Below are 18,742 nucleotides of genomic sequence, written 5' to 3' on the forward strand. Positions count from 1 at the left end.
CTATACACTTGTATGTAGGTTAACTGCATAAGTATCGAACGTGGTACTTACCTACCACTCATTCGCCTGAGATTGTCCAACTTGGCCTATCTTAGTACTTAGGGGGAGGAGCAGCGTGCTCTCTTTCATTCTTGTTTCCTTTTCCCCATATTTTCACAGGTCTGAGTTCCTTTTGCCAAATACTCGCGCAGATCATGAGTTGCCACGTCGGCCCGAAAAGCTTTCCTCGGATGTTCAAGCGCTGGCAAAACTGAGACTTGACCATGATTCGCTGAGCTGCTACCGGCACCGTGAAGTTCATTTCAAGCATTTTCAATAATATCTAATCAGCTCCACATATGATAGCGCACTTTCTTCCGCATCGCCGAGCCGAAGGCTGAATTTGATCCATCGACGAAAGTCCATGTGACACCCAGGCGCCTATTAACGTTATTCTGGTTTATCCCTCTCACCCTCAACGCCAAGAGACCTCAAGAGGCCTGGTTCCAGGACTATATCTGACCGCCTTCGCAAAATAGCTCATATCATTCTTCGATATCATTTTCATTTATCAACATGGCAGATGACGCTGTTCTCCGGGTCCCGCCTCCCCATGAGATTATCATTGTTCCCCCTCCCGAGCACGAAGACCACGATGCCCTCCTCCAGCAGTGCATCCAAGTTAGGATCGCCGTTTTCGTCACAGAACAAGGGTTTCCGTTGGAAGTTGAAGTAGATGAGTAAGTTATCTCTTTCTAGATGACCCGCTATCTGTTTCAACTTTGATTTTTTTGGGTGAATCATAGACATGATCCGACAGCCACACATTGCTTGTTAAGACTTTTACCGTCCCTTGAGCCTATAGGGACAATCCGTGCCCACAAAGTGGAAAGCGCAGGTGGCTCATACTATAAACTTGCAAGGCTCGTCGTTCTAAAGGAATACCGACATTGTAAATTCGGACGCAATCTTGTGCTCGCATTGCATAATTGGGCAAAGGTTCATGCCAGAAATTCAGGGGTAACCGGCTATGTCAAGATGGTTTGTCACTCCCAAGCAGTCCGTGCAGACTCGGCTGGTGCTGTAGGATTTTATCGCAAGTACGACGTCATTATGAACCCTATTTGGAAACCTGACTTACCGCCGGTTATTCTCCTTAGGTTTGGCTACGAGGAACAGGTGAGGGTTATTGCCGCGAGACCTTATGACGTTGCTCATCCTATCTGTCAATCAGGGCGATCTGTTCGATGAAGATGGGGAACCGCATCAGAAGATGGTCGCCCGATTATCATTAGAAGAGTAATTGATTACAGCGTTCGTGTAAAGATGAAACAAGGTATAGGACATGATATACTAGGGGGAATCTACCGATACACATGAGGGAAATCAAGGTCGTAAAAAGAGCAAGTCCTGTGTCGTAAACAAAATAACATAACATAACACGATGCCCCCGAAAATGAGCTATGACGACCAAAGAACATATAGCAAGTTAGAAAAGTAGGATGTGATCATATCATGCGGAACCGGCTGACACCATCGTCAGTTGTTGCTGTCTCGCTCTCGCTTTCCGAGCTGAACGACTCCGTCTGTCTCGCTCGCAAGGCACGGAATGGACTCTCACCGCTGGGGCTGCTTGGCAAGATGCTGAAATTGATACTTGTGCCAACATCGGTTGTGCCTTCCTCGTACAGCCTCCGCGCAGCCTCGTACTCAAGTTTCTCCTGCTCGGCTTGGGCAAGGAAAGGCTGGAAAAATGTGATAAGCTAATTACGCAATTGTGACAAAGAGTTTGCCGTACCTTGCGCTCATCATCAGTCATCGATCGCCATTTGGCAGCGGCTAACACGCTTTGCTTAGTTGTCTCTTGCTCATCACCAAATATTTCCCTCACAAGGGCACGGTCGGATCGAATGCGCTGCAGGAACATGAAGTATGCGCTAAGCGGCTTCTTGGGTGCGTTGGGATCTTTAATGTTGCTCTTCCGAGAACGACCCGCCTTTCGTTGGGCAGTGCGGAAGGCATTCTCCTTCTTAATATCATCAGGAGTGAGACTCTTCATGTAGGCTGCGTTCTCGCGTTCTCGAGCCTCTTTCAGAACTGCAGACCGACGCTTGTAAGGCTGGGAGTGATTCGTGAGCTTATGGAGACTTGACAAAAGGAATGGAACAAACCTCCTTCTCTTCTGGAGTCAGATTAGCATACTCCTGACCGGCTTCCTTGGCAGCTTGTGCAACATTGAGTTTTCTCGTGCTCGTTGCTTGGTGTCGCTGTATCCAGTCTGTGAAGTAGAGCTGCCAAGCGCTCGGTGCTAATTTAGGCTGCTTGAGTATAGACTTGAGAGGAGCTATAGCCACGGGATTAGTCAAAGTTAGTAAGATAACGAGGATAGGTACATACCGGAGTCTGCTGATTTGTCTTCCCTGGAAAGTTCCTCAGTCGATAACCGCTTCTTACGTCGCACGGTTGCGTCGCGATCATCGCTGACGCTGACAGAGTCGCCACGGCGGGAACTATAATTTCTCGTCATTGACGGCATGGCCGTGTGTATTGGAGCACTTGAAGATTGGAAACCCAAGCCTAACATGTCTCGTCTGGGTTGGAATCGTTGGCGTTTGACTCCGTAAGGGTGCTCGGATAGGGGCTGATGAACACGCCCTGAGGACGTGGAGGCTTCGTATTGTGGGGAGTCCCACAATTGAGTTGCCCATGGTGGTGGTCTGAGTGAAGTGTCCGCAGGCGATATGGACGCCACGCGGAGACCTGGCGAACTAAGATAACCGTCAGAGCCGTCGGCCGGCGATAACGATCTCGGTAGCTGATGTGGTGCCGCAAATTCCGACGGCGAGAAGGACGCGTTGGGCGTAAATGTGTGATTAGGGTAGGAGAAGAGTGGCTGCGATTGCGGATCTGGGCCAGCACCACGGATGGGTATGGGAGAAGTGGGAGAGTCCAGTACAGGTTCAGTTAACCAATGGGAGAAGTGGGGACCGTCTAGATCAAGCATGGAATGCATATCATCGAACCGACCGAAAGTCGAATCATAGAATGAATTATTGGGGGATGAGTCTGTTATATCGAAGTCTGAGAGACGATGTGGAGAAGGGGTATGGTCGGATGAGGGCGGGGATAATGGGTGATGATAGCCGAAGTCATTTTGGGGATCCCACGTATGAACCATTGAGGGACTCAGTAGTGGGCCCTCATCGAACTCCAAGGGACCGAAAATCAACTGATCACCATCTGGTGACAACATATCGTATGACGAAGTGTCCAAGAAGTTCATTGAGTCTTTGATGGCTGTATCACTGGAGAGAGAGATGCGGGGAAGGGTAGAATCACGATGGGGATAACTATCCATAGGCATTATAAAGGTAGGGATGATAGGTGGAAGAAAAGAGGAACGGGATATGATTGCTTTAATAGTTGGCGGAACCACTTTGTAGGGGAGCGAATCGGAAGGGGTGACAGCGGGATGGGAGGACATGTACGAACGCCATCGGGCCTGCTTAAGAGGGGCTATCCTTAGCGGCATCCGAAACCTGAGGACAGATGCCATAATGGTGAGTTTATGACAACCTGACTCGGATTGTGATTTCTTGGGAAGTCCAATTATCCCGTACTGCTGAAAAGGGTGGGGGGTCGGTACCTAATTAGGCTAGAGCAAAGGGGGTAAAACCAATAATAAGTTTGTACTTACTTTGGAGGAAAATCCCTTACGAGCTGCTGAACTGAATTTGGAAAGAACGCTAATCCTAGTGAAATCGCAAGTTCAGGACAAGACTTGAAGCTATGCCAACTGTCTTGCGGCGTCAGACGACAACGAAAAATGTGCAAACGTTGCAAATTGGAGGCAAAGGTTTAGCGTAAAACTAAAGCGCGACCTGCCCTAAATCTATGATCTACTCTTGGTATCTTTGAACCGAACATATGGTGCACCATTTACATCGCCATTCGCCACCGGTAGAACTAACCCGCGCGATATAGCAATGGCGGGACCAGATCATAATAATGCTGTGTGGCGCCCCTCTGTCTCTCTATTCAATGGAAGCTGATCTAATAATTTGATTGTGAATCTACAAAAGAAACTAATCATAATCATAACACCACAATCGATTCTGCCGAACGATATCGTGCATTGTTATAAACACTTTTACCAGGCTGAGTTTCAGTGATTGGGTATGAGATACCGGGCGAGGCGTATCCTTTCATCAGATTTATACAGTCATATTTTGTCATCAAGCTTACCTCCCATCCTTTAACGTCCTTCATAATCTCTCGCTCCCGTTCCAATGCAGCTTCCTGCCGACGATACGCATCTCGATCCCCCTCCGCCACCAACAAGGGAACAAGGTGGATACGAGACCAAACTTTCTCTCTTTCCAGTTCCCTGTCGGGAACAAACCCCAAATCAGTTTAGTTGGCTTTTTCTGGTACGGCCCTTGTACGGCCCGTAAAATTATGCATGATAAGAACAGCGGCCGGATCCTCACAAGGGCACGTTTAATGGCGAGCGCGCCATGAAAAGACACGTTTTATAGCCTGCTGACTCCAGACGCCATTCTCTCGGTCTTCAAAAGATAAACTTACCTTCTTTCTAGGTTTCCCATCCCAACACGATAGAATCCATATGCACACACGGCTGTCACAGCCCCAAGAATGACTAGGCCACTTGGACCACGAAAAGGAAGGTTTCGTTTGTACTTGACTGCCTCGAAGCCCCCAGGCGGAGGCATGTCTCTGCAAGGACTACGCTTTAGCTCATAGCCATCCTGTACAATGTATTACACGCACTGTCGGTACTGTATAGACACTAAGTTTTTGTAACAGTAGATTAGCGCTGTCCTCATTAATAAATCAATGACTCACTCGTTGAATGGTTGGGCGCGTCGTGGAGGATGATGGTGGTGAAGGCAGCTTCCGGATTCGCAACAATGTGAATTATCACGTGATAAAATAGAGACCTGCCCTAACCTCCCGCCGCCATGCTGTGTTACTTATCACATCTATCGAATGATAATCGTTTCATGTGTAACGAAATGGATCGCAGCAAGATCGGTAAGACTGAATCCAGGCCCCAGGTTGGGTACATAACGGACTTTTGGGTGTGCAGCGCCTGTCCTTGTGCCTCGCTGATTCCGATAACCATGCTCCGAAACTCAATACACGATTTGATAAGTTGGAGCAGGCTCTCGGACATGGGTCCAAACATCTTAACGTACATTTTTGCCACTGTTACCGGAAACGTGCCCTGGATTCATGAAAAATATTATTTACTAAAATTAAAGACATGCTGTTCGAATTCTGTGACCCAGTAAGGCAGACTTTGTGATACGGAAGACTCGACGTTTACCATAGCCGCCGTTTAACCAAAAGTTTTTCGATGAGTAATAGCTGCCACCTCAGAGCACTGCCATAATGTCCCACATCCACTCCCCAAGCCCTCTCACTCTCCCTCATCTACAGATGCCTGCACAATCCGTTTCTGCTACTGCTGCGCCACGTCAGAAATCTAAAGCTTATGCTACTGGTATAGCAGCTGGCGTCGAAGATGAAAAGTATCAAACAAAATACAAGGAACTCAAGCGAAAAGTAAAAGAAATCGAAACCGTTAGCAAATATCACATTACTCGGTGTATTCTTAACTCACCTGCTTTTAGGACAATGACAAGCTTCAGTACAAGGTCCTTATGGCTAAAAAATCTATTCAACGTATGAAACTGGAACGAGCGTGAGTAACTTTCCATCCACATCATCCCAACATGTATCTGATGCGAGATAAAGTGTCTTGTATGAACGTCTTTCTGCTGTGCCACCTTCTCCAGACCTTCACAGCCATGCACTTCCCCCTACCCACTCTGGTCCCGGTGTACCTCCCCCACATCCCCGTGATATAGGTGCAACAGCGCACCATCAACATCGTGATCATCGTGACTTTCCACCTGTAGATTCAAACGATCACAATGCTGTCGAATATGTGCACAATCACAGTTCCTTCCGCGTTATTCCTGGCCCAGATGGTCGGCCTATTCAGACTCCCGATGGGCCCATAGGTCCTGGAGTTGCGCCTTCCCACGGAATGTCTGCAGTGCACATGTCGAGGGGCGGTTCCGCCTCAGGTCATGACTCTTCTCGGCAGCTTCCACCTCTCTCGCAGATGACTCCTGTACAACATCTTGAGCCACCGAGGGCGCATGGTCATTCACAGACCCATAGCCCTCATCTTCACCCTCACAGTAATGGTTCTTCGCGTTCACAATCCTCACCTTCCAGATCGCGCGGTCATCAGATAGCTTCTCAGGCACCTCCCCCAGGATACCACTCAGGGGGAATTCCCCACCCTCAACAATACTCCCAGGATTCTCTCATCCCTGTCCAACACGGGTATCACAGCCCGCCACATCCGAGTGATAGGGAACGGTCTTCTAGAAGGCATGAGCCGCTTGATCGTGGCAGCTACCATGGTGATCCATACACTCATTCGCGGCAGCATTCCTCGCATTCTTCCACGATGGCATCCCCTAACACTCGAGCATCACGTCTCCATAATCATCAGCGCGTCGGGCCTGGAGGTACCATCAGCCACCCAGATCCAGAATACGAACGCGATCTTGAGAGAGAACGTGCATGGGCACGTCATGAGGGTGAATCCGCTCGAGAATACGCGCCATCGGGAGCGATGCATGCATCTCCCCCCTCCCACCTAAGGCCTAGGCCTCACGTAGACCCATACTCTCGCGAACCCATTGGACCAGGCATGCACGGTCGATCATCTCGCTCCGACACATCAGGATCTGGTTCCGGATCTGGTTCCGGTAATGGTGGCGGGGATGCACTATCGCGACCTGAAGGTCACACTCAATATTATGACCGTGACAGGGGACCCTATGCACCCCGCCAGGCAAATCCACCGCGCAATCCAAGTGAAGACCAAGACGTCATTTATGAAGAAGGCCGTCCATATAGCCGTGACCGAACTGCCGGACATTACATGCTTCCAGAGCAGCATCGCCCCCCTGCGGAATCATCCAGAAAACGCTCTCGTAAAGACATGGAAATAGATGGAATCGATGACGTCGATGATTCACCCGCTGCAGGCAGCTCTGGGGGCGGAGGAGAAGCACCGAGGTTCACAGGCGGTCATCTTCCTGATGATCGTGGCTCCAAGAGACTTCATCAAGAACCTGCCCGTCCCCACGAGCGCGAGGAGGAAGAGGAAGAAGATGAGACTTCGGATACTTAGACAAAGAGTTAATTATTATTTTTTGCGGCGGCATGGTGAGTTTCCTTTTAGATCTTCTTGAGCCCGAGTTCTTGATAGGATATTTTCATGGTTTATTGCGTGTATGTATATGTTGTTGAGTATTTCTGTACACATCGCTAGCAGTCGTAATCCTTGGTATACCCCGTTCGTCGTGTTGTGCTCGCGCCATATGCTCCGTTCTTGTCGCAAAACATAAGGGACAATTGTCTATACCTAATTCCATCATAGTGGTCTGACTTGCGGGCACTGTTTGTCGTGAGAAGCGTATACGAGCGATGACAGCGATGTATGTTTAGACCGGCGGATCAAAGTGCAAATCTTGCCTTGGTCCTGTACAGGAAAGCAATGGGTTTCCTAATCAAAATATCATCTAACACAAAGGGGGGAATAACAATGGCCCAGGAGTCATAAAACAGGACATAAACAGAAACATATTTATCACTGATCGAGAAACACAGCGGTGCAAATACCAGTATCATGAGTCAAAAAAAGCCCTAGTCGGCGGCCGTGCACTAGTACACCTTTCCCCAGAAATATTCCGACTGTACGCAGCGGCCAAGACAGTTATAGCAGCCCGTTCGAGTTGGTACAGCTCCATTCTGCCAAGACACGCTTTGGACGGGTAGGTTTTTTGGGCATGGGGAAAACGGGTTTTAGCGGCGCAGTGATAAGGTTGTGTAGTTGTCACCGGCCGCGTAGATCCCAGGATGATGTCCATGGCCGTGACTGTGCGACCTGTGCGCCCTGACTCATACTTGGCGAGCTTCTGCGCTTCCGAGAGCAGTTGCCGAGTGTGGTTGGACATGGGAGACGAGGAACGCGCGTATGAGGAAGGCAGTATCATGCCATCCTGTTTGTCGATGAATCTTACGGAGAGACGCGGCTGGGAGTGTGGCTGAACTATCAGGCTTGTTGACTCGATGTGGGAAGTACAATGACCCGGGGTGTCAGGGGAAACGAGGGGGGCCACCTGCTGCGCTCTATGATGGAATCCGAGGATTAGTATCCGAGTCAAGGTAATATTCTTAGATGGTTCACCTATTGTTCGATCTTTTTGGAGCATGTGGTTTCTTTGGAAGACATGTATTCGGAGCTACCCCGTTTGGCGCCATATTTTAGCGCTAATGTCACTGGGAGAAGTAGAGGGTTTTCCATAACGATTGAGCACGAGCTCATCTATGCCCTCCCATTGGCATTCAGTCTGTGCCATCTAAGACCGCTCATAGATGGGTATTTCCGGCGGCGATCTAATGGTCTGGTTTGAAATCAGATCCGCCTCGATTACGGTAGTGGAGCCTCAGATCTGGCCAATATAACCTGAAGAAAAATCAATCAATCCAAGAATTTTAAGATATGGCAATCTCACAGAAAAGATGGCGCAGATGGGCCAGAACATCAGGGTTCAGAATCAGTTGCACATGGTACGATAACCTAAGCTTAAAGACACAAGATTGTGACTGAGAAGTGCCCCTTCCCTCATATCTGATGCAGCTTGCACGAATGGAAGACATTTTCGTCATTCACACACATCGCGCAAGTCATTCGAATCGCAGCTGCAACGAGGCGGCCGGATCAACGTGTTCAGAAGGCGCCTGTCTTCAAGCTTACTGTTCAATCTTGATGACATCAGGTGAAGAAATTCAGAATTGGACCATCAGATAAGTACACGACTCATCTAAACTACTACTTCACCGGTAAACATGGTCCGCTGTATGACGATTCAACACGTGTAACCCCAAAAATGTAATGGATGCTTACAATACAAGTTAGCAGCAATTTCGGCCTCTGCCCGGTCGCCATTTGCAAGCAACTTCTCTTTGTTATACAGGAGTTCCTCGCGAGTTTCCGTGGAGAACTCCTGATTTTGTGCTGAAGGGATGCCATCAACATTCCAGTGTCAGTGATGCTCCCTTTTTAACACGTACTTTCAACGATCGCGTCAACCGGACAAGCTTCTTGACAGAAACCGCAGTAGATACATTTCGTCATGTCGATATCTTGGCAGGAACCGTGTAAGTTGTGCAACGTTCCACATCAACACGATACAAGTCATACCGTATTTAGTTGTTTTTCTGGAACCATCCGCGCGGGCTTCACTCTCGATGGTAATCGCTTGAGCAGGACAAATAGCCTCACAAAGTTTGCAAGCTAATAGTATATGCTTCTTAGCCGCGCAAGATACGGTCGAAGATGTTCACAAACCGATGCACCGCTCTTCACCACTGGGATACCGTCGGAGAGCGTGTTCTCCACGGAAACGAGGAGACAGAGGACCCTTCTCATATGGATACATTATAGTGTAAGGCTCCCTGAAGAAATTCTCCAGAACAATCCACATTCCTGAACTAGTTATGCATAAACTTGAAACAATTACATTTCAGAACACATACCTCGGATAATCTCGGTAAAGAAGAAGAGATGAACGGCTTTGTCAATGGCACTTTGCCCATCCTTGTAAGGGTCAATATCCTTTCCGGGCTCATCCTTTGCGGTCAAACTTCCTGCACCTAGAGGCGGTGACCTTATTGGACCTTCGAGTCGGCTTTCAAGATGCTCTGCGTGCGAGCAGCGGGTACTGTGAATGTTGCGGTATGCCACTAGCGACGAGCGCAGCGCAATAGAACGCTGTGTCGCCACTATCCTAGGCGCGAAGCCCAGTACAAGACGCGGGCGAGCGAAAGACATGACGGTCAAAGTCGGGCGAGTTTGCTACACCGAACATTCTGCTGTGACGCATGTCACCTTAGTGTGACAATGCTAACCAGCAGCCAATCGCGTATCCTTCATTAAATCAACACTAGTACTGGACCACCAGGCCATCGCCGTTATCCTGGACCATGTCGACCTCAAAAGCAAAATCAAAAGTTCAACCATTGAGCGATCAGGGCACGCGTGCATTCTACCTACCATCCTCGCTTCTAATCGCTTCTTTGATCAGATAGAAATACAGCAGACTTACTCCCGTCTGCAGAATGAGCTTCAAAGCCTTGCTGGGAAGATAGGCGAGTTGGAGCAAGAGGCAGAAGAACATGGGTACACCCTCTGTCACATATTTGATACCCACATTCGAATGACTTTTTATTAGACTCGTTCTTTCCACTTTGAATGAAGCACTTCAAGTGGAACCAGGTCGGAAGTGTTTCCGCTTGATCGGTGGTGTGTTGGTTGAGCGCACAGTCAAGGATGTAGTCCCTGCTCTGCAAACAAATCGCGAAGGCGTACGTGCCTTTTTCATCCATGTCACTGATTATCTGATACCTACGTCTCTTCAGATCAAAAAAGTTATTGCCAACCTTACTGAGCAATACACCACGAAGGAACGCGACTTCGAGACTTTTAAACACGATTATAACGTTCGTCCAATCAGCAGGGCGTAATGCTGTGCGCTGGTATTTGGATGTGCGTTCATCTTGATCTGCTTACCTTGCGCTGTTGAATGTTATTTCCAGTCTACCCAATGACGCAGTCAGCAGCGATGTGACCTCATCATTAGCATGCGCAAATTGAAGACCCAGTTGCACATCGTTCAAGCTGCCGGTTTGCACTGAGTTCTAATTGTTGGGCTAGAATTTTTGTTATGCTGTGGTCCACAACGCATCTCGCAGAACACAAGAACCATAGCTGGCAGCAGCGTTGTCTCCGTAGTGCCTATGTGCATGGTTTGACACTACGAGTTAATATTCGTCTTGTAATTTATATCACATCGTCTCTATGAATCAAAATTGAAGAACATAACGTGCTGGCTTCTAGATGTAGCACTAAGTCGTCTGTTGCACTGCGAAGTTGCTGTGAATTACCTATAATATATTTGTTCAGTACTTTCACCAGCACTATCTCTTAGTTACTGCTGGTTCAAGTTGGTTTGTACTACTAATCCATGTAGTACCAGGCTGTACAGCCACTACCGTGAGCACTGAGTACTGAGTACTGAGCTTCGGGCCATTGTCTCCGTTCTGAATTCCACATTCAATACCACTATGTCAAACGACATTTGAATCCCTCCCAGAGTCCCAGTTAAGCTTATTGCTACGATCCTTGGCAACATAGATTTCGAGTTGCTAATCAGTGTCGAATTTGTCTCGGAGACTAAGACGTGTTGCTTCAAAGTTCAGACTCGACTTTGAACGCCTGGAAACCCCAAATCTGGTTAGTGGCGGCTACGAACGAAGTTTCCACCACTCCTGTCTTCGTTCAATCGTGCCCAGAAGTAATTGGATCAATATCCCTACGTTCGCACTGCCAGATTTCATACTTTTTGAATCTTCACTTCCTTCAACTCGATGGTTTCCGAGTGGGAAGAACGCTCCAGCAAATGATTCATTCCTTGATGGTTGGTTGAAGTGGAAGGAGCATAACACTTGGAGGGCGTAGGCCCATATCAGGTGCATACATCTCGTGTTCTCTCAGGCTTAGGAGTGTGAATGATACAGTTATAGAATGTTGTATTGTGTCTGGCACAAAACTTACACGACCTGCACTACGGATGAAGTTTGAACTAAATAAATGGTGTGCATTCTTGCGGATGGCCGTTTCTAAGCAGGGTGCGGCCCAGATATATGATAATATCGGGCTCAATCGCAATAGTTTAGTCAACGAACTGGAATCGTCCTCGCGGGGCTTCAGCTGCAAGGACATCTTTACCGAGATGCAGTAAGCTCGGCAGGTTCAAGTTGTTCACCTACAATAAGAGTCAGTGCTTTGTGTTCCGCGTAGCCACATTACTGATGATGTACTGGCAGGTGGTCGCCACATTTACTGACGTCCGGATCATTGCGATCGGAGTTCTTCGCATGCCTCGTTGATTGATTGTAAATCGCCATGCGCACGCTTTACTCCATCATCCCCGAGGTCACTGATATCCTTGGAGCGAACTTGAAGGGCAATAGCCGGGCATCGCATGACTCTCCTTATGGAGATGAGTGTGATGGCCCGTCAGCTGGTAATATCGAGCGGTATTCTGACTCCATTTGTGAGAGATCGTTTCTTAGCAGGTCATGGTTCGCGCCCATACAACACACTTATTGATGGTCTCGGAATATAACACTTCGTCTCGTCGTCCATTAACCAATCTTCACACCATTGTGCTGTTTGAAAAGGTATCAAAATCACTCCGCGATCTTTGTGGTTTTGACTGACCAAGGTGAGACATGACGCCTTGTTCGCGAGGCTCCGGGCAGCACCAGTAACCTCGGTCGCTATATTTCTCTTATTGTCAATTTCTGCACGGTAGGCCGGTTTGTTGTCATTCTCAGCACAGCAGTGATGTCGAAGGTTTCATATGTCTTCCTCGTCATAGATCAGCTAAGGGACATGTCGGTTTTCTTTCCGAATTAGGCGCTGACATCGCTTCGGCCTTACAACAATGGATTTCTGGCCAATGTCAAAGTCCGCGAAGCTTGATCTTCTACCTCGGGGACGGGTGGCCTCTTGCCTTTAAATCATGGTACAATATGTGGTTCAAACCCCTGCGTGTTTTATTGCCTTTATATTTCTTTTAATCGACGTCGCTGGCCAACGTCGCCCACCCTCCTTGAAGTTAGTAACATTTTCTACCTGCTACAATGCCGACAGTAAGTGACGCATCGCTGGGACTCGAAGATCGGTTTACTTAGTAATACGGATACCAGTGGCCATGTCCATCGTGCCACAAGAGCTTCTCTCGTAAGGGCGATCTTACTCGCCACCAGCAGCTACATACTGGAATCAAGTGAGTTTTTTGTTATGTTGAAGCATTGTGCAAGCTGACAGTTTTGTCTTCCAGGCCACACGCCTGCCCGTCATGTAAAAAAAGATTTGCCCAGCGTTCGGGCCTCAACACCCACATCAACACGCAGTGCGCTTGTTCGCTTTTGGATTTCGAACTACACTGACTGTTCCATAGCACCAAGGCCAAGCCTTACGTGTGTGGTATTGGTACTTGTATGAAAGCATTCAGTGATCCCTCGTCTTGCACTCGCCATCGAAAGGAAACTCACAGACGCGAGGGCGCGTACAAGTGCACTATACCAGAGTGCGGCACAAGGTCAGTTTTGGTTATTACCATTGGAATTGTTCCGTCGGGCTCATGCTCTGTCAGAATTAAACGACGATCTGCTTTTGTCGCGCATATGAAGAAGCATGGAGTCAATCCCTGCAAACTAGATTTAGATGCCATTGCCTCGTCGGCAAATAAAAACACTTCCCAACAAGCCAACTTCCATTTTTTACCTCCCCAAGTAGCCGATGCCCCTTACTGTCCCCCTTCAGAGACGTCACTTCCAGACGTTACTGAAGACAATTTAGCACATTGGGCTCCCCCTGCTCTGATGCTGACGAACGACTATCAGATTTCCGTTCCTGAATATGATGGAGCCTCTGGCGTGGCTGACGGCATGTATGACTATAGTTGGCCGTCTGAATTTGGTACTGGACCATCTAATTCTTCGCTCATGCCTCCACCATCGGTATCTACGTGTCCTCCTACGCATGTTGACGATTTCATTTTCGACGCTGGATACAACGGATACTTACAACCTAATGACGCATTCTCTAGGTTGCCTTCTCCATATGCATCGGCGTCGCCCTCTTTACCTCCTCTCCTTGACGGCTTCGTGGACTGCTTCGGGTCTCGCATGCGATCGATGTCCTCTTCACCGGCCACGTCTTCTAACTCTGCACTGGATGATCAGTTAGATTATGCTCTCTTGAGCTGCGATGTACCCAAGCCATACCTTTTGTTCAACACCGTTTAATTTACCGCACTAATACTTAGTACACTTCACGCATTCAAGGATTGTCACCGGACCATTTTTTATTCATAATTTATACCGCTGCACTGTAGCCTACATACCTCTCACTCTTCACCACCATCTGTTCAGTGAACTTATGTCTTATTACCCTTATACCAAGAGGCTTTTAATATACTGTACTTACTTTTGAAGCCCCAATGACACTGCAAGCCAATATTACAGATCGATGGAGTTAGATAACCTTCTAATCTGACAACAAACGTAAATAAAACGCCCACAAACTAGTACTAGGCCAACCCGAGTACTCACTTGAGGATTTCTCAAGGTCCCACTCGCTCAGGCGTCTTTCCATCGTGTTTATCTTCTCAGTCCATCTTGCTCAATTTTTGCGGCGCGGGCCACCGCTGGCTTCCCTTACGAAGCTTTTTTCGTGTCCGAATCCGCGTTGGCAACCTTTACACTGCAAAAAGGAACATGTTAGCATCACCACTGTACCCCACTTCCTCCTTTGCTCCTCAGCTTGCATCCGATGATCATTCCCAGTTTCGCCCTGCCAGAGATATTGAATCCTTCAATAACTTGCTTCCGCCCCCGATCGAATTCGTAGAAGGCTCGTCTTCTGGCGCTCTCGCAGTCGCGGAAGGCAAGTATGAACCTATCAACGCCACACCGAAGGCATCACAAAATATCGTAGGTGCATGCAATAGCTCTATCATCAAGCTGCTCACCTGGTCATCACCTACCAGGTTCGTGAACACCCTCGAACACCCTCCGCACCCCTGGTTTCGCCCTCAAAACAACCGATATCTCCTTCATCGACAAAGCATGGCTCGTTATTCACCGGAGTTTTGGACTTTTCATGGCCTTGGCCCCCTGGTCACAATATCGGTAATGGCCTTCATAATACGGGGAATACTTGCTTCTTGAACAGTGCTTTGCAATGTCTCCTCCACACGTCTCCTCTGCTCAATGTTTTAATGGCACACTCAAAGTCTGACCCATGTGAGGATAACCTTAATAACCACGAGTTAATCTTACCTGGTATGTAGGTCGAGTAAAGGGAGGCTTTTGCATGTCATGTTGTCTTCGCCAAGTGATGCTTGACTCCCATCAGAAGAAGCATTCTTCCACGCCGTACGTCATTGTTTCGAAATTGCATGGTACGTATTACTTCTCTTATTGAAACCTGTGTCCGATTGTACTTTTCTAGTCATCGCAAAACACATGCGGAAGGGCAGGCAGGAGGATTCCCATGAGTTCCTTCGCTATGCCATTGACGCTTTACAAAAATCATGTCTAGCCGGATACCCGCAGTGAGTGTTTTGTTACTTCCTACCTGTGTGGTCGTTAACAAGCTTCGAAAAGAAAAATTGATCCGAAACTTGCGGAGACCACCTGGGTTCACAAGATATTCGGCGGTCGGCTGCGATCACGAGTGACATGCAAGGAGTGCCACTACAACAGTGACACATTCGATAACATGCTGGATGTGAGCTTAGACATATATGGCTCAAATAGCGTGAAGGACGCCTTCCGGAAGTTTGTTGCTGTGGACTATCTCAAAGGGTCAGACAAATATAAGTGCGAAAAGTAAGCAATATCTATTAGCGGGCAGGCTCACATCTGATGCGCAACACTCTGGCAGGTGCAAGAAGCCGGTCGTTGCCGAAAAGCGGTTTACTATTCACGATGCGCCTGCAGTGTTGACTATCCACCTCAAGCGCTTCTCACCCCTCGGTCGGAAGATTGGCCATTTTGTCCATTATGACGACCGTATCACGCTGAAACCGTTTATGAGTGAGGGTCAATTTGGCCCAACATACTCATTATATGGTGTCATTTGTCATGCAGGCGGGGGACCAAACTCAGGCCACTACTATGCTACTGTCAAAGGTGCCAATGGTATGTGGTATGAGATGAACGACGACAGCGTATCACAACACCGTAATACCCCTGGGCCTCTGAAGAACGCATATATCTTGTTTTATATCAGGGAGAAAGGCCAATCTCTCGAAGCTGCTATCACTCGCCCCTCGATGACCCCTCGGAATGTTGTCGCTGGAATGAAGAAGAGGAAAGTTGTGGACTCTGAAGACGATGGCGGTGACGACCTTGGCGTCAAAACTGATCGACCATTCATCGGACCTCTCCTTCCTTCTCCGATAGCTAATGATGCGGAGGTACATAAAAAGGCTAAAATGGACGACAGGGACCCTCAGGCTGAGAGTATCAAGAAGAAAATCGAAGCTGTTAAACAGGTTCTCAGCCCCAGCACTGCCCTCACGAGCCTCTCACAATACAATGATGACGATGACGGTGACGATGACGATGACGGTGAATCGCTAGTTGTGACGCCCGTTGACCTTAAGCCGCCTTCAAGCACCACTGAGTCGCTCAACGCTACCTCACCGCCTCCCCCCGGTCCTCCTACCTCTCCTCCTCCTATTTCCAGCGCATCATCCCTCAATTCCGTGCAATTGAACACAACTCCTTCATCAGGCATTTCGCCGAGCGACTTCTACGCGTCATCAAAGAATAACGACAAGAAGCGCAAATCGTCAGATTACGATGACCACGACGAACAGACGCCTCGGAAGCATTATTCCCGCGTGCCTTTGCATAACCAATCTTCCAAACAGTCACACGGTCATCGAAAGTCATCGTTTGGCGGTGGCGCAGTCAATCCTTACAGCCGGCTAGCAGGAAGTAACACATTATCCCAACATCGATCAGATAACTGGCAAAGACCTCCGCAGCAGTATGGTAAGAAGAAGAAAAGGATGATCATGTAGACCAAATTTCTTGGCATTATTAATTCTAGAGTATATGCTGCAAGTCACATATATGTTCACGATTCTGTACGAAAGGTCACGAAGCTCGCTTTACTACAGCTTGGCTTTTATATTATCAGAAGAGAACGCCACAGTCTTGGCATTACCTTCTTGTCCATCTTCCCACCAGATAACAGTCACGGTGGTATCATCTCGATAGCTCCTGGCAATCGGAGCAGGTATGCTCATCAACTTCCTCAAACTCTCAGTGTCGCCCCCGCCAAATGCGTTCCGGATTAGATGTGAGCTGACGTTCTCATCTTCAAATGACCAGGAGCCACTGCTATTATTTCGTTTCTTCTCCTTGCCTTCCACAGTTGGTGCACCTGACGTTGTTGGTACGAGTTCTGGAAGGGCTGTTTTGGAAACCACTCCTTTGAGACCTTTTAGATGTCCGCCGACAAGGGCTACGACATCCTCTGAGCTAAGCTTATCCCACAGTCCGTCAGTTGCTAGCACCACGAAACGGGATGTAGGTGACCGCGACGGCCGTGCAACACTGCCGAAGTCAAAGTCACGATGGGTTACGACTGGGGTGGCAGTAACGTATGGCGGAGTCTTGAATGATGAAGGGGGTGAGCGCAATGGTTGATCGTTGCCCACAAGGAAGGCACGGTTTAGTCTGAATATCAGAGTCAGCAATGGTTTGTATTGACCTTGCCATAATCAAATCTAAAATCACGTACACATCTTGCACCTCACGGGGCCACTTGTATCGGGCATCTCCGAACGCACGGCTGGGTTCAAGCCCACCAAGTATGCGACCTGCTCGAATAACACTACCCGCCTCATCAGGAGGATGTTCAGATTGAATCCTAAAAATCGATTGTAAGAAGCTGTACCGGAAATTAATTGTGCTAGTAAACCTTTTCAATTCACTCGGGTTGCGACCGGTCTGGTCTTCGCTAAGAACCTCAACACGCCACGACCCCTGACCTTGCTCATTTTCTTCCCAAATGCCGGCAACCGCACGACTATCCCCTGAGCAAGCCACGTACAGGTGCCTATGGGTGGTGTCGAAAACGGCCATCAGCGCACAGCTGCCTGAAGATAGAACGGCACGTCATATTTGAAAAAGACAGGCAGAGATTGTGCCGTACCAGATACAGCAGGAAGCATCGTCTGGAGTGCCAGCGGATGTTTGCTAAGATCGGGGAGGATATTTTTCTTTATTGATTCAGCATCCAAGTTTGCGGCGAGAACCGAAAGGGGTGCATTGATGAGTTCCTGATCTAACTTAGTGAAAGCATTTCGTATGGCAAGGGATATTCTCTCTGGGTTTTGAGGGTCTTCGCGAGATTTAGGTGCAGACGTGCGAAATATCAACTTTAACTTTTCCAGAAGTCCGGATTTCGGGACGTCTGTGGAGTGAATCAGGGAGGATAATTCCAGGACCACGGCGCTGATGAGGGTCTTTGAAAGAAGGCGAGATGTATGGGGGCCGCCATGGCCATCCATAACGGTGAAGAACAGCCAGTCACCTGGTGCAGATGGGTCAGATGGATCGCGGGCAATTATAGCGTCTGCATGTGCATCTTCTAGGGGGTCATTGGCGGCAACAGATGCCGTGGCGTATCGCCATACTGTGCTATCAGGTCTGGAAAAGCTGTCAGACGACGCGTTTTCTATCAGACGATCTTTAACAGCGTTCTGTGATAACAGGGAGAATGTGCGGTTGACCATAAGTGGCATCCCGTCCGCACCGCGAACTTTGACTGCAAGGTCAAATGTCTGCTGCTTGGTGAAAGTATAGTAGAGGTAACTTGGTGTGCCAATAAGAACGGTAGTGGCGGCCAATGGTTTCCAAGCCCTTCGAAGCATGCCCGAGAGTCCTGGAAGTTGACCGGTGGTATGCGGTAATAAATGATCTCAACTGTAAACAATGAGCGTGATCCACGAGATACACAGCGCCTACAGTGCCACACACGTTGAAAAAGGTGGAG

The 18,742-nt window shown here is 48.4% G+C and overlaps 9 protein-coding genes across 9 annotated transcripts; 5 read left to right on the forward strand and 4 right to left on the reverse strand.

Annotated features, from left to right (window-relative positions):
* Positions 1-459: 459 nt before the first annotated feature.
* HD556DRAFT_323188 (acyl-CoA N-acyltransferase) lies at positions 460-1,388 on the forward strand. Its single transcript, XM_041310270.1, has 4 exons — positions 460-719; positions 786-1,079; positions 1,140-1,158; positions 1,214-1,388. Exons 1-4 carry the CDS (start codon positions 556-558, stop codon positions 1,280-1,282), a joined length of 546 nt encoding a protein of 181 aa, XP_041167033.1. The 5' UTR covers positions 460-555; the 3' UTR covers positions 1,283-1,388.
* Positions 1,389-1,487: 99 nt separating this feature from the next.
* On the reverse strand, positions 1,488-2,983 carry HD556DRAFT_1225571 (uncharacterized protein; the record flags this gene model as incomplete). Its single annotated transcript, XM_041297022.1, has 4 exons — positions 1,488-1,724; positions 1,778-2,098; positions 2,151-2,323; positions 2,377-2,983. The coding sequence occupies 4 exons, from the start codon at positions 2,981-2,983 to the stop codon at positions 1,488-1,490; spliced, it is 1,338 nt and encodes a 445-aa protein (XP_041167034.1).
* Positions 2,984-3,809: 826 nt separating this feature from the next.
* On the reverse strand, positions 3,810-4,992 carry HD556DRAFT_1322747 (B16.6 subunit of GRIM-19, NADH:ubiquinone oxidoreductase). The gene is made up of 5 exons (XM_041301392.1): positions 4,846-4,992; positions 4,771-4,789; positions 4,567-4,716; positions 4,225-4,366; positions 3,810-4,137 (listed from the first exon to the last, which is right to left on the reverse strand). Coding segments are annotated over exons 1-5 (375 nt in total). The 5' UTR covers positions 4,847-4,992; the 3' UTR covers positions 3,810-4,074.
* Positions 4,993-5,280: 288 nt separating this feature from the next.
* HD556DRAFT_323540 (uncharacterized protein) lies at positions 5,281-7,262 on the forward strand. Its single transcript, XM_041310273.1, has 3 exons — positions 5,281-5,586; positions 5,637-5,707; positions 5,761-7,262. The coding sequence occupies exons 1-3, from the start codon at positions 5,395-5,397 to the stop codon at positions 7,217-7,219; spliced, it is 1,722 nt and encodes a 573-aa protein (XP_041167036.1). The 5' UTR covers positions 5,281-5,394; the 3' UTR covers positions 7,220-7,262.
* A 1,402-nt stretch (positions 7,263-8,664) lies between these two features.
* HD556DRAFT_323522 (Ndufs8, NADH:ubiquinone oxidoreductase 23 kd subunit) lies at positions 8,665-10,041 on the reverse strand. Its single transcript, XM_041310272.1, has 6 exons — positions 9,631-10,041; positions 9,443-9,580; positions 9,296-9,388; positions 9,166-9,237; positions 8,999-9,109; positions 8,665-8,948 (listed from the first exon to the last, which is right to left on the reverse strand). The coding sequence occupies exons 1-6, from the start codon at positions 9,923-9,925 to the stop codon at positions 8,929-8,931; spliced, it is 729 nt and encodes a 242-aa protein (XP_041167037.1). The 5' UTR covers positions 9,926-10,041; the 3' UTR covers positions 8,665-8,928.
* A 36-nt stretch (positions 10,042-10,077) lies between these two features.
* HD556DRAFT_1428636 (Prefoldin beta-like protein) lies at positions 10,078-10,617 on the forward strand (the record flags this gene model as incomplete). The annotated part of the gene is made up of 4 exons (XM_041304733.1): positions 10,078-10,126; positions 10,183-10,273; positions 10,326-10,458; positions 10,513-10,617. The coding sequence occupies 4 exons, from the start codon at positions 10,078-10,080 to the stop codon at positions 10,615-10,617; spliced, it is 378 nt and encodes a 125-aa protein (XP_041167038.1).
* A 2,076-nt stretch (positions 10,618-12,693) lies between these two features.
* HD556DRAFT_323771 (uncharacterized protein) lies at positions 12,694-14,193 on the forward strand. Its single transcript, XM_041310274.1, has 5 exons — positions 12,694-12,810; positions 12,868-12,947; positions 13,002-13,073; positions 13,122-13,262; positions 13,317-14,193. Exons 1-5 carry the CDS (start codon positions 12,802-12,804, stop codon positions 13,969-13,971), a joined length of 957 nt encoding a protein of 318 aa, XP_041167039.1. The 5' UTR covers positions 12,694-12,801; the 3' UTR covers positions 13,972-14,193.
* A 249-nt stretch (positions 14,194-14,442) lies between these two features.
* HD556DRAFT_1225227 (cysteine proteinase) lies at positions 14,443-16,760 on the forward strand (the record flags this gene model as incomplete). The annotated part of the gene is made up of 6 exons (XM_041296997.1): positions 14,443-14,658; positions 14,715-14,970; positions 15,018-15,128; positions 15,179-15,281; positions 15,334-15,558; positions 15,614-16,760. The coding sequence occupies 6 exons, from the start codon at positions 14,443-14,445 to the stop codon at positions 16,758-16,760; spliced, it is 2,058 nt and encodes a 685-aa protein (XP_041167040.1).
* A 93-nt stretch (positions 16,761-16,853) lies between these two features.
* HD556DRAFT_1428638 (phosphatase 2C-like domain-containing protein) lies at positions 16,854-18,620 on the reverse strand (the record flags this gene model as incomplete). Its single annotated transcript, XM_041304734.1, has 4 exons — positions 16,854-17,421; positions 17,486-17,614; positions 17,666-17,843; positions 17,900-18,620. The coding sequence occupies 4 exons, from the start codon at positions 18,618-18,620 to the stop codon at positions 16,854-16,856; spliced, it is 1,596 nt and encodes a 531-aa protein (XP_041167041.1).
* Between the last annotated feature and the right edge of the window lie 122 nt (positions 18,621-18,742).

The sequence above is a fragment of the Suillus plorans genome (genome assembly GCF_016647745.1).
Source record: "Suillus plorans strain S12 chromosome Unknown HD556scaffold_2, whole genome shotgun sequence".
In the NCBI taxonomy this organism is placed as follows: domain Eukaryota; kingdom Fungi; phylum Basidiomycota; class Agaricomycetes; order Boletales; family Suillaceae; genus Suillus; species Suillus plorans.

Bases quoted from the DNA above. Each gene is read 5' to 3' on its own strand.
- HD556DRAFT_323771 (XM_041310274.1), top strand. The intron at 13,074-13,121 runs GTGCGCTTGTTC...ACTGTTCCATAG, and splicing joins AACACCCACATCAACACGCA to CACCAAGGCCAAGCCTTACG. The intron at 13,263-13,316 runs GTCAGTTTTGGT...ATGCTCTGTCAG, and splicing joins ATACCAGAGTGCGGCACAAG to AATTAAACGACGATCTGCTT.
- HD556DRAFT_323522 (XM_041310272.1), bottom strand. From the start codon at position 9,925: ATGTCTTTCGCTCGCCCGCGTCTTGTACTGGGCTTCGCGCCTAGGATA. The intron at 9,110-9,165 runs GTACGTGTTAAA...GCATCCCTTCAG, and splicing joins GGTTGACGCGATCGTTGAAA to CACAAAATCAGGAGTTCTCC. The intron at 8,949-8,998 runs GTAAGCATCCAT...ATCGTCATACAG, and splicing joins AATTGCTGCTAACTTGTATT to CGGACCATGTTTACCGGTGA.
- HD556DRAFT_1322747 (XM_041301392.1), bottom strand. The intron at 4,367-4,566 runs GTAAGTTTATCT...TGTTCCCGACAG, and splicing joins ATGGGAAACCTAGAAAGAAG to GGAACTGGAAAGAGAGAAAG. The intron at 4,138-4,224 runs GTAAGCTTGATG...ACTGAAACTCAG, and splicing joins AGGACGTTAAAGGATGGGAG to CCTGGTAAAAGTGTTTATAA.
- HD556DRAFT_323540 (XM_041310273.1), top strand. From the start codon at position 5,395: ATGTCCCACATCCACTCCCCAAGCCCTCTCACTCTCCCTCATCTACAG. The intron at 5,587-5,636 runs GTTAGCAAATAT...ACCTGCTTTTAG, and splicing joins AAGTAAAAGAAATCGAAACC to GACAATGACAAGCTTCAGTA. The intron at 5,708-5,760 runs GTGAGTAACTTT...TGCGAGATAAAG, and splicing joins CGTATGAAACTGGAACGAGC to TGTCTTGTATGAACGTCTTT.
- HD556DRAFT_323188 (XM_041310270.1), top strand. From the start codon at position 556: ATGGCAGATGACGCTGTTCTCCGGGTCCCGCCTCCCCATGAGATTATC. The intron at 720-785 runs GTAAGTTATCTC...GGTGAATCATAG, and splicing joins TTGGAAGTTGAAGTAGATGA to ACATGATCCGACAGCCACAC.